This window comes from Stomoxys calcitrans, chromosome 5, assembly GCF_963082655.1.
Source record: "Stomoxys calcitrans chromosome 5, idStoCalc2.1, whole genome shotgun sequence".
Lineage (NCBI taxonomy): Eukaryota > Metazoa > Arthropoda > Insecta > Diptera > Muscidae > Stomoxys > Stomoxys calcitrans.
In genome coordinates this window covers 43,380,273-43,407,215 of record NC_081556.1, presented here as the reverse complement: position 1 = coordinate 43,407,215, position 26,943 = coordinate 43,380,273, and the positions used below count along the sequence as shown (strand labels likewise).

Genomic DNA, 26,943 nt, shown 5'->3' with positions numbered 1-26,943 from the left:
GGCTCTGGCAGAACAATTGTCCAATTGAACGAACTGGGAATAGTTTTCCAAGCGCCTCGACCATTTGCGCGTATGGCACAGTGCTTGCCTTCATAGGACATCTTTGCTAAAGCTTTTCATTCATTCTGATGATGTAGACAAAGCAACCGTTATATTTTGATACGTTTAACTATGCTAACTCGGAAACTGCACCGCAGTCAGAAAAAAAAAACAAGTAAAAGTGTGCTAAGTTCGGCCGGGCCGAATCTTATATACCCTTCACCATGAATCGCATTTGTCGAGCTCTTTCCACGGTATCTTTTTTAACCAAATAAAGGATAAACGAAAAGAATTTCTATGTTATTGGAACAATATCAAGTTATGGTTCATTTCGGACCATAATTGTATTAAATATTGGAGACCATAGTAGAAGTCATTGTGCAAAATTTCTGCCAAATCTAGTAAGAATTGCGCCCTTTAGGGGTTGAAGAAGTAAAATAGGGAGATCGGTTTATAGGGGAGCTGTATTAGGTTATAAACCGATTCATACCATATTCGACACGTATGTTAAAGGTCATGAGAGAAGGCTTTGTACAAAATTTCAGCCAAATCGGATAATAATTGCGCCCTCTAGTGGCTCAAGAAGTCAAGACCCCATATAGGTTTATATGGCAGCTATAATATCAGGTTGTGGATCGATTTGACCTATTCTTAGCACAATTGTTGAAAGTCATAACAAAACACCTCATGCAAAATTTCAGCTAAATCGGATAATAATTGTGCTCCCTCGAGGCTCAAGAAGTCAAGACCCCTGATCGGTTTATATGCCAGCTATATCAAGTTATGCACCGATTTCAACTATTCTTAGCACAATTACAGCCAAATCGGATAATGATTGCGCCCTCTAGTGGATCAAAAAGTCAAGACCCAAGATCGGTTTATATGACAGCTATATCAGGTTATGGACTGATTTGAACCATACTTGGCACAATTGTTGGATATCATAACAAACCACGCCGTGCAAATTTTCATTCCAATCGGAAAAGAATTGCACACTCTAGAGGCTCAAGAAGTCAAGACCCAAGATCGGTTTATATGGCAGCTATATCAAAAAATGGACCGATATGGCCCATTTTCAATCCGAACCGACTTACACCTATAAGAAGTATTTGTGCCAAATTTCAAACGGCTAGCTTTATTCCTTCGAAAGTTAGCGTGCTTTCGACAGACAGACGGAAGGACGGACGGACATGGCTAGATCGACTTAAAATGTCATGACGATCAAGAACATATATACTTATGGGTCTTAGATGAATATTTCGAGTAGTTACAAACAGAATGACGAATTAGTATACCCCCATCCTACGTTGGAGGGTATAACTAGGGCGAACAATAGTAAGATGGGTCCAAGAACCTTTGCTTATGTCACTAGGGACAGTTTGGTGATGGCAGTTGTCGACAAGGGAGAAGAACAGCGTTGCATATCTAGGAATAATTGATGTGGGATAGTCAATGGACTGTCTGTCAGTATACTCCGATGTTCTTGCGGAATTTCCTGGGATTCCTCCAGTTTGTGACGATGCAGCCTGTTATCAGGGCCGATACAGACTAATTGCCTTCGGGGATCAACGCTCAATTGTGATGTATCACTAGATTTAGTCAAGAAGGAAGATATTCCTTCTCAACCAATGGCGCATGTTTAGATATCGCGGATTGCCTCAGGTCCTGAATCGATACTTGGAAGACCAAGGAAATGTAATACCAATATTTCCACCACCGACTGGAAGATTGGTAGATTGAATGAGGCTGATGGTGACCGGGGACATGCAGTATTCGTACTTAACTCCGGCTTTCAAGTCTAAAGGAATTGTTTCCTACGGATTCAGCAAGTTGAAACTGAAGGTCTCTAGAACCGGTGTGGTTTGGGGAATCGGAAGACAATTCAGCAGTTATTGCTTAACACTTGCCTAAGGAAGTATCGATCACATCGCTAAAGTCCGGAAAAGACGGGACCCGACAAGCCCTGTGTGGGTGAGTCCATCCAGTTGGACTGGGCTCAATGTTTACGCCACCGGGGAAGCACGGAACTTAAAAAGTACTTCAACAGCAGCAGCTAGTGAAACATCGAAGAAGGAATCGTCCACACAGCAAGTGTCCAGTGCCCTAAGGAAGATAGGTTCCACTGCTTTCTCACCTGCCCCTGGATGCGAACTGAAGCTCATCATGACAAGATCTAACGAATTTTGTGAGGATGAACTCCTGGCGGAATCAGAAAACAAGGCTAACGGAACAGTGACGGAAGTTCTGAATCCTGATTATGGTCCGGTTTCTGCAGATAAATCTCCACCATTGTAAGGCCGCTTCGGCGGGACTTAAGGTCCTCCTGATCGCAGGGGGATTTGACGTGGTTCTCATCCAGAAACCATAGGTGTGTGTGTGGAGGAATGGTTCGTGGACTGAGAATTCCGGAATTTAAACCAATCAAGAGTACGGAGAGTCGGAGACACAGAACCTGTATTCTTGAATGACAAGACGTGCAAGAATATACGGTCGTACTTCTCTATAACGTATCAGTTGGGGACCAGTGAAACGTTATCGAGAAACTTCATTATAGAGAAACTGACCAAACTTAGGTTTAATTTGACCCAAGTGCATAAAATAAACAACACACAGTGGGATAGAATCGAAAAATAGTAACAAAATCTCCAGTTTGAGAAAGGGTTGAGATAACTCTTTGCAACAATAGCAGCGGTGTTGACGAGTATGTACGCAAAATTTGAAGGCCCTAGGTAGTGTGGGAAACTCTTGGCAAGCCGCTGAATCAAGTCTTCGTTTGTGGTCCGATTTCCGATCAATTTACCAAAACGAACATTTTAAATTTTGCAGATAAAACTGTCTTTAAAAACAAACAAGTAAAAGCGTGCTGAGTTCTTCCGGGCCGAATTGTATATACCCTCCATCATTGATCGCATTTGTCGAGTTCTTTGCCCGGTGTCTCTTTTTAGGCAAACAAAGAATAAAAGAAAAGAATTTATATGCGCTTTGGAGATATATCAAGATACGGTCCGATTCGGACCATAATTTATTTAATTGACCATAGCAGAAGTCATTGCGTAAAATTTCAGTTAATTCGAAAAAGATTTTTGCCCTTTAAAGGCTCAAGATGTGAAATAGGGAGATCGATTTTTATGGGAGCTGTATCAGGCTATAGACTGATTTAGACCATATTGACACGTATGACCATGGGAGAAGCCGTTGTAGAATATTTCAGCCATATCGGATAATAATTGCGGCTCAAGAAATCAAGATCCCAGATCGGTTTATAGACCGCTTTCAACCATAGTAAGCAAAGTTTTTGGATATCATTAAAAAACACCTCATCCAAAACTTCAGCCAAATTGCGACTTCTAGTATCTTAGAAGTCAAGATTCAAGATCGGTTTATATGGCAGCTATATCAAAACATGGACCGATATGGCCTATTTATAATCCCAACCGTCCTACACTGATAAGGAGTATTTGTGCAAAATTTCAAAACGGTTCATAAACTGATATAGCTCCCATAACGGTCCATAAATTGGTATAACTCCCAAATAAACCTATCTATCGATTTTAGTTTCCTGTAAATTGGTTATCTTACGGCTCGCCGTTCAGCTATAAAAAGGAGACTTCTTATCATTGAGCTTAAACTTGAATCGGGCAGCACTCAATAATATGTGAGAAGTTCCCCTGTTCCTTAATGGAATGCTCATGGGCAAATTTGTATTTGTATTTTTTGCATATATACATTTTTATACCCATCACCGAAGGATGGAGGAAAATTCATTTTGTCATTCCGTTTGCAACACATCAAAATATTAATTTCCGACCCCATAAGGTATTCTTGGTACCCGTAAAAATCTAAGACAATCTACCTATGTCCCATAAAAGCGACATGAAATTAAGCACAATGACTAGTATTAAGACCCCCGACATCTGTGCAGAATATGGTTCAGATTGGTGTGTATCTTAATATAGCCTCCATATAGACCGATCTCCCGATTAAAAGTCCTAGGCCCACAAAAACCACATTTATTACCCAATTTTGCCGAAATTTTGCACAATGACTAGTGTCAGGATCCCCAACATTAGTGATGAATATAGTCTAAATAGGTTCATATCTTAATATACCCCCATATAGACTGATCTGCCGATTAAGGGACTTAGGCTTATGAAAGGTGTATTTATTACCCGATTTGGCTGAAATTTGGTACAATGGTTTAAATTTAATTATATCTTAATATAGCCTCCATTTAGATCGAAATCCCGATGTAAGGTCTCAGGCCAATAACAGTATTTATTTACCAATTTCGCCGAAATATAACACAGTGAGCCGTATTCAGCCTTTCGTCGTCCGTTTCGAGTATGATTTCGAACGGACTATTTTTGGGAATAGCCCCCGTATGGACCGATCTCCCGATTGAAGGTTTTTCAACCATAAATAGCGTTTGTACTCTCTGATTTTACTAAAATTAATTAAAATGAGCAAATCGGATCGTATTTGGATATAGCTGCTATATATCGATCACCCGATTTATGGTCTTGTACCCGTTAGGACGCTTAAATTACCAGGTTTTGCTGAAATTTTCCACAGTGAATTGTGGTGAATTTGGTCCAGATCGGTTCATATTTACATATATCTGCCAGAAGTTTAGAATCATGCGTTTTTCACCGGATTTTAACGAAATGTTTTTATACCCAACACCATAGGATGGGGGTTTGCTAATCTAGTCATTCCGTTTGTAACACCTCGAAATATTCGTCAAAGACCCCATAATGCATATATATTCTTGATCGCCTCGACGCTCCGAGTCGATCTAGCTATGTCCGTGCATCCGTGTAGAAATCACGATAGCGGTCGAACGCGTACAGTTACCCGCTTGAAATTTTGCACAGATACTTAATATCGATGTAGATCGTTGGGCATTGCAAATGGGCCATATCGGTTCAGATTTAGAAATAGCTCCCATATAAACCGATCTCCCGATTTGATTTTTAAGTCCTTACAAGCCGCAACTTTTGTCCTAATTGGCTGAAATTTTGCATGTGGTGTTCTGTTATGACTTCCAACAACTGTGTCAAGTACGGTCCGAATCGGTCTATAACCTGATATAGCTCCCATATAAACTGATCTCCCGATTTGACTTCTTGAGCCCTTACAAACCGCAATATTTGTCCGATTTGGCTGAAACTAGGCATGTGATGTTCCGTTATGATTTCTAACAACTGTGCTAAGTACGGTTCGAATCGGCCTATAACCTGATATAGCTCCCATGTAAAGCGGTCTCCCGATTTGACCTCTTGAGCCCTAATTATGTCCTTCAACTAAATTTATTTTGTATAAATTTTTTTGCAAAATCAAAATTGCGAATCCCAAGATTCGGCCCGGCCGAACTTAGCACGCTTTTACTTGTTGTTTATATACCCGAGGTAGTGTGAATCCCGGCCGAACTCAATGCCTTTTCACTTGTTGATATTTTGATGGCCACACTCTTATACAACACCCTTCATTTAGCAAACACATATCACAGATTATAAATCTCACTTTGCTAAATCCTACAGGGTGGCTGATGAAAGCCGCTACCAAAAAAAAATGTAATAACTTTTTTTCTATTTAATAATAATAATTTAATAATTAATTTAATTAATTAATTAATTAATTTAATTAATAATAATTTAATAATTAATTTAATAATTTAATTTAACATGAATAAAAGAAAAATGTATTCCATACACCGAAAAAAAAATGTAGCAATATTCATCATTGTAGCAATATTCATCAGCCACCCTGTATCTAAAACTGTATTGACTTTTCGGTAATAAGCTTCGAAACATCCCCCTGAACTTTTTATAAAAACTCATTAGCTGATTGTAATAACTGAGATAGACACTTCAACCAACTCACTCATTCCCTGGCACTTCGACGTAGATAAATAGGCAGCAGGAGGGTTATTTTAAAGCTTTGCATATACAAACATTTCTTTCATTTTCTTATCACATATCACATCATTTGTAAATGGCTAAGCATTTAATGGCCCACTTCATTTTAGTTGCACATTGCCAAATACATGACTTAAAAGTACTGCTGATGTCAAGTGATTGTCCATTCAGTCCGTTAACGTTACCATAATCGGTTGCCCTCAACGACCATCATGGTCCTGGACAGCGCCATTGCCCTGCTGATACTCTCTTCAAATTTCTCAAGAATCCACCAAGAGCAACTGCCACAGCCTCAGATGGTCAATAATAGCTTTGTCATAGAGATTGTGAGCAGTATTCATGAACTCTATCAGTTTAAAAATTTCGTTTTCTACATATCGGAACGCCTGGCCCTAGATACAGAGATTTCCAATGATTTCTTTCATGATTATTGGGAGACTTTTCCCTTAGTGCCATCCATTTTGATGATCAACAATAACCAGAGCATGGATGGCTATCTGAGTACACCCACGTTGTGTTTGATAATGACCACATGTTTCGATGATCCCATCATGCGGTTGGCCTCGGTGGGATTGAAAGGCGTACGCTCCCTGAAGACCATATTCATATATTTTCCCATACTCTCATCGGAGGAATATTACCGTAACTTGAAGGAATACATTGGCTTCTATGAGACCATACGTCGCGTATATGGCTGGATATGGCGCAAGCAGTTCATCAATTGCCTGCTGGTAACAGTGGACAACAACATCTTCATACATGAACCCTATCCTACTCTACGAATAATCAATGTGACCTCCAAGTGGAACAGTTCTACTTTCTTCGTGGATTACAGCACCGATTTCAAAGGTTATGTCATCAACTCGCCCATACGCTATGATCTGCCGCGAGTCTTTTACATGACTGGCCCCCGCTATGGCCTGGGCAAGAAGAAGCCCCATCTAAGTGGAGTGTCGGGAAAATTATTCATGGTATTTGTGGATCACATCAAAGCGAGCTACAACGAAAGCCAAACCGATGGCCATGAAGATGACCCGGTGGATCTGGCAGAAACCGTTAAAATGATTGAGCTAAAGCAGCTGGAGATCAGCATGAATTCGTATACTGGAGTAATTGGCTCAAATATTGGCAACAGCTATCCCATAGGCATCAATGACTGGTGCATGATGGTGCCCTATCGCAACGAGACACCTGCCCACATGTTTCTGCAGAGGAGTTTCCGCCCCTACACCTGGTACTTTATGTGCTGCAGCATATTCTACATAGCACTAAGCCTTTGGGTAGTCACGCCGTCGCCAAGACGCGACATCACTATGTCCCTTCTTCAGGCCATATGCTCAATGTTGTTGATAACTCCTCTGAGAATCATTAGAGGAACAGGTGCCCGCATTCGTCTCATATTCGTGATGCTCTTCATCATGGGCTTTTGCTTCACCAATTTGTATTTGACCAAAATGGCCAGTTTTCTGACAGCCTCCCCGGATGTACCACAAATCAATACAATGCAGGATGTCATCGATGCCAAATTGCCCATCATGATAACGAATAGGGAATATGAAAACATGTTATCGAAGAATCTTTCTGCCGAGTTCATGGCTCTAATGGTGCCGGTGAGCAAAGGTGAAATAGACAAACATCGCGATGCATTCAACAACTCCTTTGGCTATTGCATTCAATCGGATCGTTGGGATTTTCTCAGCCTTCAGCAACGCTTCATGAAAAACCCAATATTTCACCTATCCAAGATATGTACGGGACCCTACGCTCACATTATTCCCATACAAAGGGATTCGCATTTCGCCAAGCCCTTGCAGGAATTCATTATATCAGCCTTTCAATATGGGCTCATATCCCATTGGAACCATGAAGCCTTTGCTGATGCCCTATATCTGGACTATGTCAAGGTGATTTTGGAAGACGATATCGTTGAGCCATTGAGTCTCACATACTTCCGTTCAATTTGGATCATATGGTGTACTGGTTTGCTACTCTCTGGCCTGGCCTTTTGTTTGGAGCTTGAATGGCATCTTTGGCAGCAGAACAGAGAACGTTTCAAGAAGCTCTACCAGCACATGAGACAGTTTAAATGGTTGAAATTTAGAAAATAAACCACTCTAGATACTACGAGTGAAATCTCAAAGAAAGCATTAACAAAAATAAACAATTCTGATATTGGGTTGCCCAAAAAGTAATTGCGGATTTTTCATATAGTCGGCGTTGACAAATTTTTTCAACGGCTTGTGACTCTGTAATTGCATTCTTTCTTCTGTCAGTTATCAGCTGTTACTTTTAGCTTGCTGTCAACGCCGACTATATGAAAAATCCGCAATTACTATTTGAGCAACCCAATAAGTTTTATAAGGAATTAAAAACGAAATATAAGAGAACATTTGTGTTTTTTACGATTTACAAGACAGGCAGTTCTTTTCAGCAGGAGATACAAGTTGCCTACAGTGGAACCTGTCTCCTTGGGTGGAGAGAATGTTCCATTTACAGAAAGCGTAAAATATCTGGGTGTTTTGCTGGACAGGAAATTGAGCTTTAAATCGAACATTTTGAAAGAGCAAGAAAGGCCACCGTGCCCCATGCACCTGCAAGAGAGCCATTGGCAAAAGTTGGGGATTTAGACCGTGTGTCATACGTTGGGTATATACTGCAGTTGTCAGACCAAGAAAGGCCACTCTTGCCCTATGCACCTGCAAGAGAACCATTGCCAAAAATTGGGGATTTAGACCGCGTGTCATGCATTGGGTATATACTGCAGTTGTCAGACCTATTATGCTATATGGTGTTGTGGTCTGGTGGACGGCGCTTCAAAAATCTAGCTACCGCTCAATACTTAACCGGATCAAAAGGATGGCTGGCTTATACATCACAGCCACACTGAGCCACCATCTGATGCACTGAATTTAATGCTACATCTTATGCCTCTGGACATTGTGGCTACCCAAATTGCTGCGACCACTGCCGTGAGGTTGGAGCTTTCTTATTGGTCAAGTGACGGATACGGACACTGTGTTATCCTTGATACAATATCCGATGTTACAGGTAGTTTGGATTACACCCTACCTGAGCCGCTTTTTGATAAAAAGTACTGTACCACTATTCCTAATAGAACCGATAGGAACTATAATATCCCTGGTAACAGAAGTTACATAGACTTCTATACAGATGGTTCCAAACTAAACGACCAGGGGGGCTTTGGGATGTACTCTAAAGATCTAGAATTGGTCATATCGAAGAGGCTACCCAACCACTGAAGTGTGTATCAAGCAGAGATCCTTGCAATTAAGGAAGTGATGGAATGGCTAAGATATAATGTCATTATATATCTTCTCAGACAGCCAGACAGCCATTAAATCCCTGGAGAATGTATTTCTGAACACAGAAACCGCCCTCGACTGTCACAGATCTCTCAACGAGATGGCTGAACAATTAAAAATTCACCTGTTCTGGGTGCCAGACCACAGAAATATCCCAGGGAATTCTAAAGCGGACGAATTTGCGAGACTAGGAGCTACCTTACACACTCCAGGGACACTGGAATCTGTGGGTATGCCTCTAGCGAAATGTAAGCTATGTTTTCAGGACCAGGTGCCGGGCCAAAGAAATATCCCAGGGAATTCCAAAGCGGATGAGCTTCCGAGACTAGGAACTACCTTACACACTCCAGGGACACTGGAATCTGTGGGTATGCCTCTAGCGACAAGTAAGCTAAGTTTTCAGAACCAGGCCCGAAGGACACCGAATGATAGATGGTCACAAAGTGGGGGCTGTAAGCATTCCAAAACTATGTGGCCTCATCTAGACTTGAAGAGGTCTACTGTTTTGCTGTCATTGGCTGCAACAGAGGTCTCAGTCATTGTGTCCATCATGACAGGTCACTGTCTAATCGGAAAACATGCTGACAGACTGAAGGTTGCCAGCAACGACTTTTGCAGAAACTGTAGGGACTTCGAGGAAGAAGAGACTATAGAACACCTTCTATGTGTGTGTCCCGCACTTGCAGTTAGAAGGAGTTTCACTTTAGATTCTCATTTCTTTGAGAAACTGTCTGATTTAGTGGATGTGAACATTCGCAAGTTATTGGGCTTTTTAAAGCGATCTGGATGGTTCAACGGTAGGAAGTAGAAGGCATCTTCCTTCTTCTGTTCCTGTGTTATCACAATGGACGAAAACGTCTAAGTAAGTCTGATGTCAAACTGCCACTTAAACCTAACCTAATCTAATCTAAGTACTACAAGTGCTGGAAGAAGTCGCCGTACATCGATATACACGCAAAAATAATTAATAAGCCGTAAAAAAAATGTTCATCAAGTAAACTTCTTTTGTGACAAATAAATGTTATACCCTCCACCATAGGCTGGAGGTATACTAAATTATTCATTCTGTTTGTAACTCCTCAAGATATTCATCTAAGACGTATATATATTCTTGATCGTCATGACATTTGAAGTCGATCTAGCGGTGTCCGTCCGTCCGACTATCTGTCGAAGGCATACTAACTATCAAAGGAGTAAAGCTAGGCGCTTGAAATTTTGCACAAATACTTTTTATTAGTGTATTAGTATATCGAACCATGTTTTGATATAACTGCCATGTAAACCGATCTTGGATCTTGATTTCTTGAGCCTCTAAAAGGCGCAATTTTTATCCGATTTGGTTGAAATTTTGCATGAAGTGTTTTGTTATGACTTCAAACATCTGTGCTAAGTATGATTGAAATAGCTCCATTACCTGATATAGCTCCCATATAAAACGATTTGGGATCTTGACATCTTGAGCCACTAGATGACGCAATTCTTATTCGATTTGGCTGACATTTTATATGACGTGTTTCGTTATGACTTTCAACAACTGTGCCCAATACAGTCAAAATCGGTCCATTATCTGATATAGCTGCCATATAAACCGATCTGGGATTTTGACTTCCTGGGCCTCTAGAGGGCGCAATTATCTTCCGATTTGACTTTAATTTTGTACAACGACTTCTACCATGACCTTCAACATACTGAATCGGTTCATAGCCTGATACAGCTCCCCTATAAACCGATCTTCCTATTTAGCTTCTTGAGCCCCTAAAGGGCGCAATTCTGAGTACCGTCCTTCCCCGCTGGCGTACACCATGAGACCAGTCCAATTGGATGACCCTGATATAGCTGCCATATAAACCGATCTGGGATCTAGACTTTTTGAGCCTCTAGAGGGCGCAATTATCTTCCGATTTGACTGTAATTTTGTACAACGACGTCTACCATGACCTTCAACATACTGAATCGGTTCATAGCCTGATACAGCTCCCCTACAAACCGATCTTCCTATTTAGCTTCTTGAGCCCCTAAAGGTCGCAATTCTGAGTACCGTCCTTCCCCGCTGGCGTACACCATGAGACCAGTCCAATTAGATGACCCTTCTACGCAGGGCTTGTCGAGTCCCGTTTCGATGCAATCCCCTTCTGTCTCGATTGTGGTAGGGGGATTTTCAGAGGAACTGAAGAAGGAAGATGCCTTCTAGTTCCTACCGTTGAACCTCTATGTGTGCAAAATTTCATCAAAATCGATTGGATTTTCAACATGTAGGTTAGGTTAGGTAAGAGTGGCAGTCCTTTACAGACTCACTGAGATAATTTTAAGTCCATTGTGATACCACAGTAGCTGCAGACCAAGGCCTCTGGTAGGAATCGAAAGGACGACCCCCGCTCTGGCAATCCGAGCACGCCTATAACTCGGCTACCGGAGTGCCTAGATTTATCTGTAGCTTCCACGTATATTTTTTATCCGATATTTGCTTTTAAAACTGCGGTAGCCAGAATTTGGGTCCTATTGTAAAAACATTTTGTTGTTTTATTTAATATTTCAGTAAGTATAGTCTAAAGTCTGACAAGATTTATACAAAGGTTCCACTTGTTAAAAGTAATAGGTAGACTCGGTGGTGTAGGGTATAATATAGTCGCCGGCGCCCGACTTTAGCCTTTCCTTACTGGTTTATTAAAATTATTATAATTTATGTTTGTTTCTCTTTCAAGACGAGCTCAATGATCGGAGATTTTCTTTGCAAATGGAAAATGAAAGCCAGGGATAGCAACAGACCAACAAACACATTTCGTTTTTGGTTAGAAGACTCTTCAACTATATTAGGTGTGATGGCTTCAAGGGCCGTGCGTTGGTATGTTGTATTTAAATCGTTTTTATTGCGAAAACGCCTCTATGTTACAAATACCCCATTAAACACGCTCGACAACCCTGTCTATTAGCTGTACTTGTACCCAATGCATGTATTTTCGTGTAATGACAGATTTTTTCTGCGACAATTATGCTACTTCCATGGTACACACTATTCTGTGCATCTGTTGGAAGTTGTTTTGGTGGATTCGAATGCTTAACAACGACAACGGATCTCGCTGTTGCTACGTGTGCCCAGGTTCGAATCCCGGCAGAAAGATTAGTTTATATTAATCTGTTTGTGTATGTTGGCCTTTTTTGATTTCTGCAAATTGTTTTATCGTTCCCTCTATAGGTCCATTAAAACAAATAATTGCAAACCGTTCTCACAGTTTCTTTTTTATTATTTTAACAATAAGATAGAAAAACACAATTTTTAGTTACAAAAATCACAATTAAAAACGAAAGGAAATCAATTTAAAACAAATTAATTTTTATTACATGTAATAAGTTTCTGCTGGGTTAACAACTCGTATTCGGTGTCTACTGAAGTCTCTTTCTCCTGTGCTTTTTGACTGTGTGCCTATAGAGTTTTGCACAACTTTCTACATCACTTATGAAACTCATTCTTTTATCTGGTGGCATGTCGATTATGTGTAGCATCTCTAAAATTTATGTCAAAAATTTCAATCTCAACATTTGTAAACTCATGAACAATTTCATGGACAATGGGTTCACTTCCAAAATAAGAACTTCGACAAACCAAGGAATGGTGCGGCTTTCTTGACTCTTAACACGCAATAGCTTTCTTTACCCGACTGCTAGCAACAGCACGTATGGTTAAAGTCCTTTTAAATATTTTCCGTTTTCATAAAATTTCAAATCTCTTCTGTACTAATCTCAACTACTTTGTCAACTATGTGAAACATTTTTTATATGTCGAAAAATTCTAAAAAGTTGCAAGACCTTTCTATATATTTGCAGTACTTGGAAACTTTGTTTGCAACAGAAAATATTATCATTACAAGTACAAATTATTTCTAACATTTGAATTATGTATCTGAATGGGGCAATTAAGGGAATTTGGACAAACGCTTATACGCGAATATAAACCAAAACACGCGAAAACACAAATTGCAATGTGAAAATAGAAATGGACAGCCATGGACGTATGTGCGAAGTTTTTAGCTGAATGTGAAACAAATAAAAGCGTGCTAAGTTCGGCCGGGCCGAATCTTGGGAACCCACTACCATGGATTCTGTTAAAAATGTATACGAAATAAATTTAGTTGAAAGGCGTAATTTTTTTTACATACCAAACTTCTGTTAAACCAGCAAATATTAAAGCTTCTAGGAACCGAGCAAGGATAATCGTAAGACCGGTTTACATGGGAGCTATATCAGATTTTAGACTGATTTTGGCCGTATTTGGCACAGTTGTTGGAGGTTACGTAAAAGTGGCAGTCCTTTACAGACTCACTTAGACAATTTTAGGTCCATTGTGATACCACAGTAGCGACAGACCAAGGCTTTTGGCGGAAATCGAACCCACGACCCCTGCACTGGTAATCCAAGCACGCTACCAACTCGGCTACCGGGGATGAAAGTCGTTACAAAACATCGCATGCAAAATGTCAGCCTAATCGGACAAAAATTACGACTTGTAAGGACTCAAGAAGTATAATCGCGAGATCGGTTTACATGGAAGCGATATCAGGTTATACACCAATTTGGACCGTATTCAGTTGTTGGAAGTCATATCAAAACACCACATGCCAAATTTCAGCCAAATCGGAGAAAAATTGTGGCTTCGAAAGGCTCAAAAAATCAAATCGGGTGATTGGTTTATATGGGAGCTATTATCAGGTTATAGACCGATTTGGAACGTATTCGCCACAGTTGTTGGAAGTCATAAAGGCACACTACGTGTAAAATTTCAGCCATATCGGACAAACAATGCGGCTTCCAGAGACTCAAGAAATCTAATCGGGAGATCAGTTTATATGGAAGCTATATCAGGTTCTTGACCGATTTGCACCGTACTTATCGCAATTGTTGGAAGTCATAACAGAACACCATATGCAAAATTTCAGAAAAATCGGAAAAAAATTGCGTCTTCCAGGGACTCAAGAAGTCAAGTCGGGAGATCGGTTTATATGGAAGCTATATCAGGTTATAGACCGAATTGGACAGTATTTGCCATAGTTGTTAAAGGTCGTAATGGAAACTTACATGCAAAATTTCAGCAAAATCGGACAAAAATTGCGGCTTCCAGGGAATCAAGAAATGTAATCGGTAGATCGGTTTATATGACACAGTTGTCGTAATGGAATCTTACATGCAAAATTTCATCCACATTTGGACAAAGTTGTTGAAACCTTACATGCAAAATTTCAGCCACATCGGACAAAAATTGCAGCTCTAGGGGGTCAAGAAGTCAAATTGGGAGATCGGTTCATATGGGAGTTATATCTAAATCTGAACCAATATGGCCCATTTGCAATCCCCAACGACCGACATCGATATTGAGTATCTGTGCAAAATTTCAAGCGGCTAGATCAACGCGTTTGACCTCTATCGTGATTTCGACAGATAGACGGACGGACATGGCTAGATCGACTCCGAAAGTCGAGACAATCAAGAATACATATACTTTATGGGTCTTAGATGATTATTTCGAGTTGTTACAAACGGAATGACTAGATTAGTATATCCCCCATCCTATGGTGGGGGGTATAAAAATAATTTTATCAAAAAGGAAGTTTTAGTATCGGGGATATAATAGTTAAAGTATTCTTCCTAAAAGGAAAGGATACCTTAAGAACATGTTCCAAAAGAGAAAGAGGTAGTTTTAATACCATTTTAAAAGGAAAAGGCAGTTTAAGTATCTTTTTCACAAAGAAAAAAGAGTTTTGGTAGCCTTTCCCAAAGGAAATGTCCTTCCAAAACGGAAAGGGTAGCTTAAGTCGCCTTTCCTAAAGGAGAGGGTAGTTTTAATGACCTTTCACTAAGGAGAGAGTAGTTCCAGCGTTAAAGTGCCCTTTTCAAAAGGGAAAGGCAGTTTAATTGCCTTTTCCAAAAGAAAAGGGTAGTTTTAGTAGCCTTTCTAAAAGGCAAAGGTAGTTTAAGTTGCCTTTCCAAAAGACAAGGGTAGTTTTAGTGACTTTTCCAAATGGACAGGGTAGTTTAAGTGCCCTCTTCAAGTGGAGTTTTATTGCTCTTACCATAAGGAGAGGCTACCGTAGCGCAGAGGTCAGCATGTCCGCCTATGGCGCTGAACGCCTGGGTTCAAATCCTGAAAAGACCATCATACAATTTTCAGCGGTGTTTATCCCCTCCTAATGCTGGCGACATTTGCCATGGTACTATGCCATGTAAAAAAACTTCTCCTCAAATGGGGTGTCGCACTGCGGCATGCTGTTAGGACTCCGCTATAAAATTGAGCTTAAACTTGAATCGGACTGCACTCATTGATATATGTGAGAAGTTTGCCCCTGTATCTTAAAGGAATGTTTATGCAAAATTTGCATTTTTTACCATAAGGAGAGGGTAGTTTTTGTAACCTAACCCTAACGTTAAGGAGAGGTTAGTTTTAGTGCCCTTACCATAAGAAGAGGGAAGTTTTAATGACCATAAGGAAAGGGTGATTTTAGTATCCAGTTCAAACGAAAAGTGAGGAGAGGGTAGTTTAAGTGCCCTTACCAAAAGAAGCGGGAAGTTTTAGTGACCATAAGGAAAGGGTGATTTTAGTATCCTGTTCAAACGAAAAGTAAGAACAAGACCGGTTCCAAACGAAAAGTGTAGTTTATTACCCTCTCCAAACACATTTGGGGTGATTTTTTAAGAGCTATAGGAAAGTTGAAAAAACACATCAAATTCAGAAAAATACATGAAATCGTTATTTGAATCGATTGTACGGTCCATATAATTTTATGTTTGAACATTATTTCATGAAAATGTTGACCGTGACTGCGACCCAATTTTGACATACCTTTTCTAACTTTTCGGTCGGTATCTCACGAATAAATGCTTTAATGTTGTCTTTCAAAGCGTCAATTGAAGCGGACTTGTCTGTTGAGACATGAGTTTTAACATAGTCTCACATAAATAGTCTGAAGGCGTTAAATCGCACGATCTAGGCGGCCGGTCCCGAACGTTAAAAAACTCGCTGTACTCGTCTCTCAAGAAGTCTATTGTCACGCGTGCTGTGTGGCATGTGGCACCGTCTTGTTGAAACTACATGTCATGCAAGTCAAGCTCTTGCATTTTGTGCAAAAAAAAGTTGGATATCATCTCACGGTAGCGCTCACCATTCATAGCTACGTAAAGATTCGCATCATCATTGAAGAAGTACGGTACGGAAGTACGATCCAATGATACCACCAGCCCATAAATAGCAACAAACTGTTACTTTTTCTGTATGCATTGGTAGCTTTTACAATGCTTTTGGCCGATTTTCACTCCAAAATCGCCAGTTCTGCTTACTTACGTACCCATTGAGCCAAAAATGAGAAAAAAAAGAAGAGCGCGTGATGAACCTTCTTAACAGAGCACGCATTTTGATAATAAAATTCAATAATTAGCAAGGGTTGTTCGTTTGTTAGATGATTCATGGTTAAATTATAGACCAAACTGAAGATGTTTGACAGTGAACAAAATTCGAAACGTGCGTGAGCTGTTTAAACCAGAGTTGTTAAAAAGATAAAAGCTAAAAAATTCCCCCTTAGCGGTAGCGCTCACCATTCAGTTACGTTAAGATTCGTCATCATCTTTGAAGAAGTACGGTACGGAAGTATGGTCCAATGATGTCACCAGCCCATAAACAGCAACAAACTGTGGCTTTTTCTGTATGCATTGGTACCTCTTGCAATGCTTCTGGCCGATTTTCACTCCAAAATCGACAACTCTGCTTATTTACGTACCCATTGAGCCAAAAATGAGAAAAAAAAAGATGAGCGCGCGATGAACTTTCTTAACAGAGCACTCATTTTGATAATAAAATGCAATAATTTGCAAGCATTGTTCGTTTGTTAGACGATTCATACTGAAATTATAGACCAAACTGTAGATGTTTGACAGTGAAACAAAACACGAAACGTACGTGAGCTGTTTAAACAAGTCTTGCCAAAAAGATAATAGCTAAAAAATTTTATATATTTAAGGCATCTTAAATAGGGTGATTTTAGGGCGTTTTGTTCATCACAATGAACAAAAGCGTCTGAGTCTGCTGCAGACTGCCACTCAAACCTAATTAACCACGACCAATATTGCACACAGATATCAAGAGATATCAAATTTCAGCGAAATCGAGTGATACATTCGCCTTTTGTGGGTTTAATGCTGTAAATTAAAATGTTGGGTTTATATGGCAGCTATACCAAAATATGGTCCGATGCAGAGGTCTAATGCAATTCAATGTTTTAGTCGTGTAATAAATGTCCTACTCTTACAGACGCCTCTTTCTCTGGTATGGCTAGCATTCAAATAATTTCATGCTACTACATGATTAAATGTTTATTAATTTATTCCAAATCACCAGTTACTTGACCAATTTAGGGAACACACAACACCTTGTTACAAATTGGCTGCTGCTGCTTAAGCGAGCTGAAAAAAATTTTTTCCAATTCAGTTTGGCTGCGCTAAGGTCAAAGTAAATGAAAAATGGTTTTAAATGTCATCATAGCGCTTATACTGCTCTCCTCTGCCAGTGGTACACAAGAAAGCAACAAAGTGACATCCTCCATGATTACCAAAATGGACATCACATTTGCCGTAGAGTTGGTGGCCAGCATGCATTCGCTGCATGAATTTCAAAATTTTGTATTTTTTATAACGCAACGCCTGATTTGGAATGGCAACCATCTGGCAGGGGATTTACTACAAGAATTTGGGAAGGAGCTGTCCATGGTGCCAGCAGTTATGTTGATAAATAATACCAAAGAGATGAAAGGTTTCCTGAGTACCCCAACCCTAAGCCTGGTGCTAACCACGAATCATGATGATCCCATTATGGAGGTGGCCGCCTTGAGTATGCATGGAATGCGTCTATTCAAAACTTTGTTTATCTATTACCCTCAAAGCAGTGAAACACAGGAGTCTCTAAGGACGAATATAGATCTTCTATACCAATGGATATGGAAACATCAATTCATCAATACGGTCCTAATAACCGTTGAGCAGAATATTTTCATACAGCAGCCCTACCCAAAACCCCAAGTGATAAATATAACGGAAGATTGGAGTATGCAGAGTTTTTTCATTAATTATCGTCGAAATTTTCAAGGCTACATCATCAAGACCCCCATAAGAAAAGATTTCCCCAGGGTGTTTTATATGAGCAAAGAGCAACCAGGCATTAAAATCAAAAGCAGAGTAAGTGGGGCCTCGGGCAAGTTGTTCATGGCCTTTGTGAAGCACATCAATGCTACCATCTCTCAGCCTGGCTATATAGGCCATGAAAATGAACCTGCCAATGTGCCCGAACTTTTAGATAGGGTTGCTAGCGGACAATTGGAAATCAGTATGCATTCCTATAACGATATGTTAAACACCTCATCCGGCAAAAGCTATCCCATCGGCATCAACGACTGGTGTATTATGGTGCCATTTCGAAAACATTCGCCCGAACATGAATATCTACAGAAAAGTTTCCAAACCTACACCTGGCTGCTGATATGCTTCTCTGTTGTCTATATTGCCATGGGAATTTGGATATGTTCCCCCGAGCAGAAACGTGACATGGGTGTATGCTTTCTGCAGGCTTTGAGTTCTACACTACTGATAATGCCCTTGAAGATCTTGCAGACGGCCACAATGCGCATGCGTTGCCTATATGTTTTGCTATTCATCTCGGGTTTTCTGGTGACCAATTTGTATAGCTCCAAAATGTCCAGTTTCTTAACAGCCGCACCCGAAGTAACCCAAATCGACACCGTACAGGATGTAATCAATGAAAAATTGCCCATTATGGTTGAGACATACGAATACAATGTGCTGTTATTGAACAATTATCCCAAGGAGTTTATGGACCTAGTCATACCAGTGAGTAAATCTAAGATGGACCAACACCGAGATTTCTTCAATACATCCTATGGCTATAGCACTCAGTCGGATCGTTGGAATTTTGCCAACTTTCAGCAGCGCTTTTTGAAGAACCCCACATTTCATCTATCGAAAATTTGCATAGGCCCCTTCTACCATGTGTTCCCGTTATTGGGAGATTCGCATTTGGCCAAACCCTTGGAGACCTTCATAAAGGATGCCCTAGAAATGGGTCTAACTAGGCACTGGCAAAGGCAAGCCTTTTTAGATGCCCTGTTCTTGGGCTACGTGCATATGATACCCAATCAGAGTTCGTTTGAACCCTTGCCTTTGAACTTCTTTCGCTCGCTATGGATTTTATTAGGTTTTGGTACGGCTATGGGTTGTTTGACATTTGTTTTAGAGCTCAGGGGAATTGATTGGCCTAAAATTCAAAAAGGATGTGGTAAATGTTGCCAAAGATTATGTGACAAAATCTATGAAATGTAAGAGGTAGTAAAACTTAAAAAGAATTCTATGAACAAATTAATAAATAAAAGAAGAAACAAGTAAAAGCCTGGCCGAATCTTATAAAAGGTGATCTTTTAAGAGCTATAGGAAAGATTAAAAAAAACACTTAAAATTCAGAAAAATGCATGAAATCTTTTAAATCGATAGTACGGTCCATATAATTTGATGTTTGAAGAACATTTCATGCAAATGTTGACCGTGACTGCGCCTCAAATGGTCCATCCGCTTAGTCCAATTTTGGCAAACTCTTTCCAACATTTCGGCCGGTATCTCACGAATAAATACTTCAATATTGACTTCCAATGCGTCAATTGACGCTGGCTTTTCTGTATAGACATGAGCATTAACATAGTCCCACAAAAAATAGTCTACAGGTGTTAAATTGCATGATTTAGACGGCCAATTGACCGGCCCCGAACGTGAAATAAATGTTCACCGAATTCGCCTCTCAATAAGTTCATTGTTACGAGTGCTGTGTGGCACCGTCTTGTTGAAACCACATGTCGTGCAAGTCAAGCTCTTGCATTTTGGGCAAAAAGAGTTGGATATCATCTCACGATAGCGTTTACTATTTACAGTTACGTTACGAGTCGCGTCATGTTTAAAGAAGTACGGTCCAATGATGCCACCAGCCCATAAACCGGAACAAAACTGACTTTTTCTGGATGCATTGGTATCTCTTGCAATGCTTCTGGATGATCTTTATTCCAAAATCGAGAATTCTGCTTATTTACGTACCCATTGAGCCAAAAATGAGCTTGGAATCTCAATGGAAGAAGTGCGCCATGAACTTCCTTAACATAGCAAACATTTTGATAATAAAATTCAATAATTTGCAAGCATTGTTCGTTTGTAAGACGATTCACCAAACTGAAGATGTTTGACAGTGAAACAAAACACGAAACTTGTGTGAGCTGTTTAAACCAGTGTTGCGAAAGATATAATGGATAAAAAAATTGGCCTTTATACCCTCCTCTATGGATCGCATTTGCCAAGTTCTTTGCCCGATATCTCTTTATAGGTAAACAAAGGATTATGGATAGGAATTGCTATGATATTGGAGCTGTACCAAGTTATTAATCGATTGGGGCCATACTTGGTTTAGCTGCTGAAGACCAAAGTGGGAAATTGTTGTGCAAAATTTTATTTCTAGAGGCTCAAAAAGTATAACCGGGAAGTCGGTTTATATAGGAGCTATATCAGGTTATAAACAGACTTAGACCATTCTTGGCACAATTATTGGAAGTCAAAACAAACCACTTCATACAAAATCGGGAAATAATTGCGCCCTCTTGCGGCTCAAGATGTCAAGATCAGAAATCGGGTTTTATGAGTGCTATATCAGGTAATGAACCAATTTAAGTTGTTGATGGTCAAACTAAAACACTTCATGCAAAATTTTAGCCAAATCGCCCTGGCAACATCAACCGTTGGGCGGACGCCGTGCGAAGAACAAAAGGGTTTAGCAAAAGATGTTTGTGTTTGTTGCTATTAGCATCGTTGGATAAGTTGGATTTGAATAATGGACGTAAGATTTGATTTGTTTTCTATAGCGCTTATGAATCAAGTAGTCTCAAAGAGCCCTGTTCAAATTCAGATGTGTGCTTTACAACCTACTCTATTTGATATGGTTGTAAAGCACCATGATCCATTTGACATCTCCTGCTGATGATTTTTCTTGGTCGAACATGAAATCGCGATGCGAGAAACCAGTCAAATGCTTCTAGCAGCAACACACTTTTGCTGACTCTTAAATGTTTTTTGCTATACTATTCTTTGAATAGGAATCATTAAACAATGGTCTAAAGCCGGACAATATACTACAATGGAACCTCAACAAATCGGATAATAATTGCGCCCTCTAGCGGATCAATATTTCAAGATAAGAAATCGGTTAATATGGGAGCTATAGCAGTTTATGACCCGATTAAACCATATTTGGTACAGTTGTTGGTCAAATTAAAAAAAAAAACTAGTAAAAAGGTGTTAAGTTCAAGGATCTAATAGTCATCCTATTTTATTAAAACTCCACTACTATATCCATAGTTATATGTAAATAGGGTCTGGTCTCGATCATATTTTTTCAGGTCCCGAGAACTCATATGGAAGTAACAGTTTCAGCGAAATTAGGCAAGAAATCCGCTTTTATCGGGATAAGACCCTAAATTAGAAGATCGGTCTATATGACAGCTATATCTATATAGTCTGATCTGATTCATATTTGGGTCGGATGTTGGGAGGTTAAAAACAACTCACTGTTTCCAATTTCAGCGAAATTGCGGGCTTAAGACTCTAAACCGGTCTATATGGTAGCTATATGCAATTATGGTCCGAAATGGATCATATTCGGTTTGAATATCGGGGCCCCTAGTACAACTTCCTGTTTCAAATTTCGGACGAAAACTACGGCTTTTACAGGCTTAAGACCCTAAGCTCGGACCAAATATAGTCCGATTTGGCCTATTCAAGAATTTAGCCTACGTATGGAAGAAATTCGACTTACTTTACTTTGCTTACTTTAATTGGCTATGACAGAATGTTTGTTCCACTAGCCGAACATAAAATAGCGTCCCAAGCGCCTCGATCTTCTGCGCTCATTCTAAAATCTCTGACACCAAGTTTCCCACCACTTGATTTTTCCATCGGACTTTTGGTCTTCCCGTTTCTGCTTTCACAAATACCCATGCTTCAGAACCATATAACAGTATGGGTAGTATCAATGTCATGTATAGTGTAATCTTCGTCTGTCGAGAGGTGGTCTTTTGTCTTAGCTGCTTACTTAGTCCAAAGTACCATCTGTTTGCCAATGTTATTCTTCGCTTAATCTCAAAACTGGTGTCATTCGTTTCGGTTACGGCGGTGCCGAGGTATATAAAGTTGCTGACTATCTCGGAGTTGTGGTTCCCAACTTTCTCCATTTTCTTTATCTGTTCGCTTGTGCAAGGCTTTTTGGGAGTTGAAACCATCCGTTTCGTCTTATCTCCATTTACTGCCAGACCCATTTTCACTGACTCTCTTTCGATTCTTTCAAAGGCTGCAGTTACTACTTCCGGTGACCGACCTATGATATCGATGTCGTCGACATAGGCGTGTAGCATGTGTTCTCTTGTGATTAGTGTGCCATGTCTATTCACATCTGCATCTCGTGTAATCTTCTCCAGCAGGATATTAAAGAGATCACACGAGAGGCTGTCTCCTTGCCTGAAACCTCGTTTGGTATTAAATGGTTCGGAGATATTCTTTCCTATTCTTACTGAGGAACGCGTATCAGCAAGTGCCATCTTGCAGAGTCTTATTAATTTTGCAAACTCAGACATGGCTTGAAATACCTTTGAACGTAAAGAAGTATTGAAGCCGGCTTTGTAGTCAGCAAAGAGATGATAGGCGTTGATTTTTCCTTCATGGGTCTTTTCCAGGATTTGGCGGAGTGTGAATATCTGGTCCGGGGTGGAGTTACTAGGTCTAAAGCCGCATTGATAGGGCCCAATTATCTCATTGACTTTGGGTTTTAATCTTTCACACAGTACGCTCGAGAGTATCTTATATGCGATGGGGAGGAGACTTATTCCTCTGTAGTTGGCACATTCCGTCTTGTCCCCTTTCTTCATCGGGTATGCGTTCTTCTAGCCAGATTGCGCAGATAAGCTGATGCATACGCCTTATCAGCGTGTCGCCTCCGGTCTTAAATAGTTCAGCGGGTAACCCGTCGGCTCCTGCTGTCTTGTTGTTCTTTAGTCGGGTCACTGCTACATGGACCTCATTCTGACTAGGAGGTACACATTCTATACCATCATCAGGGATTGCTTCTGCGGTATCCTCTAGGACACTAGCTGTTGGGTAAAATGTTCTTTCCATATCCTCGGCATGCTATCTGTGTCCGTTACCAGATTTCCTTCTTTGTCTCTGCAGGAGGATATGCCTGCACCAAAACCATGTTTAATTCTTTGGTAGAATTTCCGGACTTCATTTTGACTCCTGTACATCGCAATTTGCTCACACTCACGTCTTTCCATTTCCTTTTTCTTTCTGCGGATTAGACGTTTCTCCTCTCTCCTTTTCTCCCGATACCTCTCCTTCATCTGGTGCGTTGCTACTGATTGCAGGGTTGCTCTATATGCCGCATTCTTGGCTTCAGTAGCATCTCGACATTCTTAATCGTACCATCGGTTTCTTGGAGGAGGCTTCCGGTACCCAAGTACGGATTTCGCGAAGAAATACGAGTCTGTGCAAAATTTCAGCTCAAAATCTCAGTGTTTAAACAATGTAGCGTCATTACAACTGAAGGACAGACGAACGGACAGACGGACAGACACACGGACGTCGTTAAATCATCTAAGAATTTTACGACGATTAGAAAAATATATACTTTGTAGGGTCGGTAAAGGATATTTCGATGTGTTGCAAACGGAATGACTAAATGAATATACCCCTTATCATATGGTTGTGGGTACAAAAATTTTTAAGTACTATGCAACTCTCACTTAGACATACGCTACTTCTCGGCAACTACCTTTACCCAACTCGCCTCGTTTTTACGAGGTGTTTTTCTATTCTATGCTATAGTCGCCCTGTATTATTAAATACTTAGCAATTTATTGCAAATTATTCTTATCTTATCTCTAGAACAGCAGCAGCTACGGCAATTCAATATAAATGGTCTGCAAAATACTCAACGCTAGTCAGTTTTTCACCACAGCCAGAGTTGGATTAACGAAATGCCGTTAAATACTACCATAGCCCTAACGTTGCTGCTGTCATCCAATGCCTCTAAAATGGCCAACGAAACTACAGTTGCATCACCACAGATGGTGGACAATAGATTTGTTTTTAAAATTGTGCAGAACCTTCAACAGTTGTATGAGTTTAGGAATTTTGTGTTTTTCATTTCTCCCCGATTGGCCATTGAGAGTGAAATTGCCGACGATTTTTTACAAGGATTTTGGAAAATGTTTCCCTTTATTCCCACTGTAATGATGCTGAACAACAAAGAGTCTATGAGGGGATTTCTGGGCACTTCATCACTGTGTATGGTACTGACAACACATCTTGAAGATCCTATCATGGAGGTGGCTGCTTTGTCTATGAAGGGTGTGCGTTTACTCAAGACCATATTTATTCTATTTCCCCAAAAACTAGAAAAAGCAAAAGCTGCGAAAGCTGCGAAAGCTACTGATCCTTTTCAAGAGCATAAATTCTTCGAAGACCTTGGGGTGTTATATCACTGGATATGGAAGAAACAATTCATCAATACTCTGCTCATAACCATTCACAATAATGTCTTCATTCAGGAACCCTATCCCTTGCGCAAGTTGGTAAACATCACCAACAACTGGAATGTCCATAGTTTCTTTGTCAACTATCGTGACAACTTTAAAGGATATGTCATACGTACACCTTTGCGTCATGACTTGCCAAGGATATTTTACATGACGCGACTACCGAATGGCAGCAAACGTACACATCGTGTGAGTGGGGTTTCCGGCAAATTGTTCATGGCCTTTTTGGGTCACATCAATGCAACCTTTGATGAATACTACAAAGATGGCAAGGAAACTGAGCCGGTTCAGCTGGCGAAAATCATAGAAATGGTGGAGAGCGGTGAATTGGACATCAGTCTACATTCCTATACGGACATGCTAAAGTCAACTGCCGGCAATAGCTATCCCATCGGCATCAATGACTGGTGTTTCATGGTACCCTTTCGAAATCAGTCCCCGGAACATCTTTACCTGCAGAAAAGTTTTCAGAGCTACACCTGGTTGCTGATATGCTTTAGCGTCCTCTATATTGCAATTGGAATTTGGCTTTGTACTCCTCAAGATCAGCACAACTTAAGTTTAGCCTTTTTACAAGCCATAAGCTCCATGCTTTTGATTATGCCTTTGAGGATTTTGACATTACCAATTGCTCGCATACGTTTCATCTATGTGTTACTCTTTCTCTTAGGATTTCTCGTCACCAACTTGTATGTCTCGAAGATGGCCAGTTTTTTGACGGCCTCACCCACCGTTCCACAAATCAGTACTATCCAGGATATCATAGACGCCAAACTGGGCGCCATGATAATGGCCTATGAATATGAAATACTCAAGGAGTTTAATTGGCCCAAACAGTTTATGGATCTGGTTGTCAATGCCACTAAACCGGTTATGGATAAGCACAGGGATCGCCTTAACACTTCGTATGGCTATGCCACGCAAACAGATCGCTGGGTCTTTGCCAATAGGCAACAGCGGTATATGAAGAAACCCATATTTCGACTTTCGGACACATGCATCGGCCCCTATTACCATGTTTATCCAATGTTGAGGGATTCACATTTGGCTCAACCTTTGGAGGCCTTTATAGTGAGATCCCTCGAAGCTGGTCTAATACTTCATTGGGAACGTGAGGCTTTCCAAGATGCTTTGTATTTGGGCTACATGCGAATGATACCGGAAAATTGTAGTATAATGGCTTTAAAATTGGATTTCTTTCGTTCCATATGGTATTTATGGTGGTTTGGCTTGATACTGGGTAGTCTGGTATTTTATTTGGAGGTAAAACGGGTCACCTGGTGGAAAATTAAAAAATATTCTCGCAAACTTTGTGATAAAATTCTTGAATTATAAAAAGCGCACACCATATTCAGATGAGAGTTAATATAAAATGTGCACTGAAAAAAACCTGGTTTCATTCATTCCAAAGGCTTTTTAGGAAAATCGAACCCTTAAAATTTATAATTTTGTTACCGTTTCCTGGTAAAAAGGTAGTTTTGAAACTCTTTCCTTAGGCAAGCGGTAATTTAAGCACCCTTTCCGTTTAAAAAAGGTAGTTTTAGCACCCTTTTCAACCGGTAAAGTCTATGTACAAAGTGTTTATCATCCTTTCCCTAAAAAAGTGACTTTTCCTCCTTGGGGAGAGAAATTGCGGTACTCTTTTCATTAGGAAAAAGGCAGTTTTAGTGCTATTTCCATTGGAAAATAGAAGTTCTGGTAAGGGTATCAGGACCATTGGAAAGTTTTAGTACTCAGATCCATTGGGAAGTTTTAGTACTCTTTTCGTTGGTAGACGATAGTTTTTTAACTCACTCCTTTGAAAAGTTTTGTTTAATTAAGTGGAAAGTATCTTTTATTACTAGCCGAAGTATGGTAGTTTCAGTGCCATGTTCTTTGGGAAAGGTAAATTCCAATACGAAAGTGTAATTTTAATAACCTTTCCCTTTGAAAAGGGTAGATTTAGTATCCTTGGTGAAGGGTGGTTTAAGAAGCTTATCTTGGGAAAAGGGTAGTTTC

General features: G+C 40.1%; 3 protein-coding genes across 3 annotated transcripts; all 3 read left to right on the top strand.

Moving 5' to 3' along the window:
• The first annotated feature begins 6,169 nt into the window (after positions 1–6,169).
• On the top strand, positions 6,170–17,717 carry LOC131997885 (uncharacterized). The gene is made up of 2 exons (XM_059369745.1): positions 6,170–7,861; positions 17,658–17,717. The coding sequence occupies exons 1-2, from the start codon at positions 6,170–6,172 to the stop codon at positions 17,715–17,717; spliced, it is 1,752 nt and encodes a 583-aa protein (XP_059225728.1).
• A 62-nt stretch (positions 17,718–17,779) lies between these two features.
• Positions 17,780–19,648, top strand: LOC131997884 (uncharacterized). The gene has a single exon (XM_059369744.1). The coding sequence runs from the start codon at positions 17,780–17,782 to the stop codon at positions 19,646–19,648; it is 1,869 nt and encodes a 622-aa protein (XP_059225727.1).
• A 4,736-nt stretch (positions 19,649–24,384) lies between these two features.
• On the top strand, positions 24,385–26,280 carry LOC131997883 (uncharacterized). The gene has a single exon (XM_059369743.1). The coding sequence runs from the start codon at positions 24,385–24,387 to the stop codon at positions 26,278–26,280; it is 1,896 nt and encodes a 631-aa protein (XP_059225726.1).
• Positions 26,281–26,943: the final 663 nt, after the last annotated feature.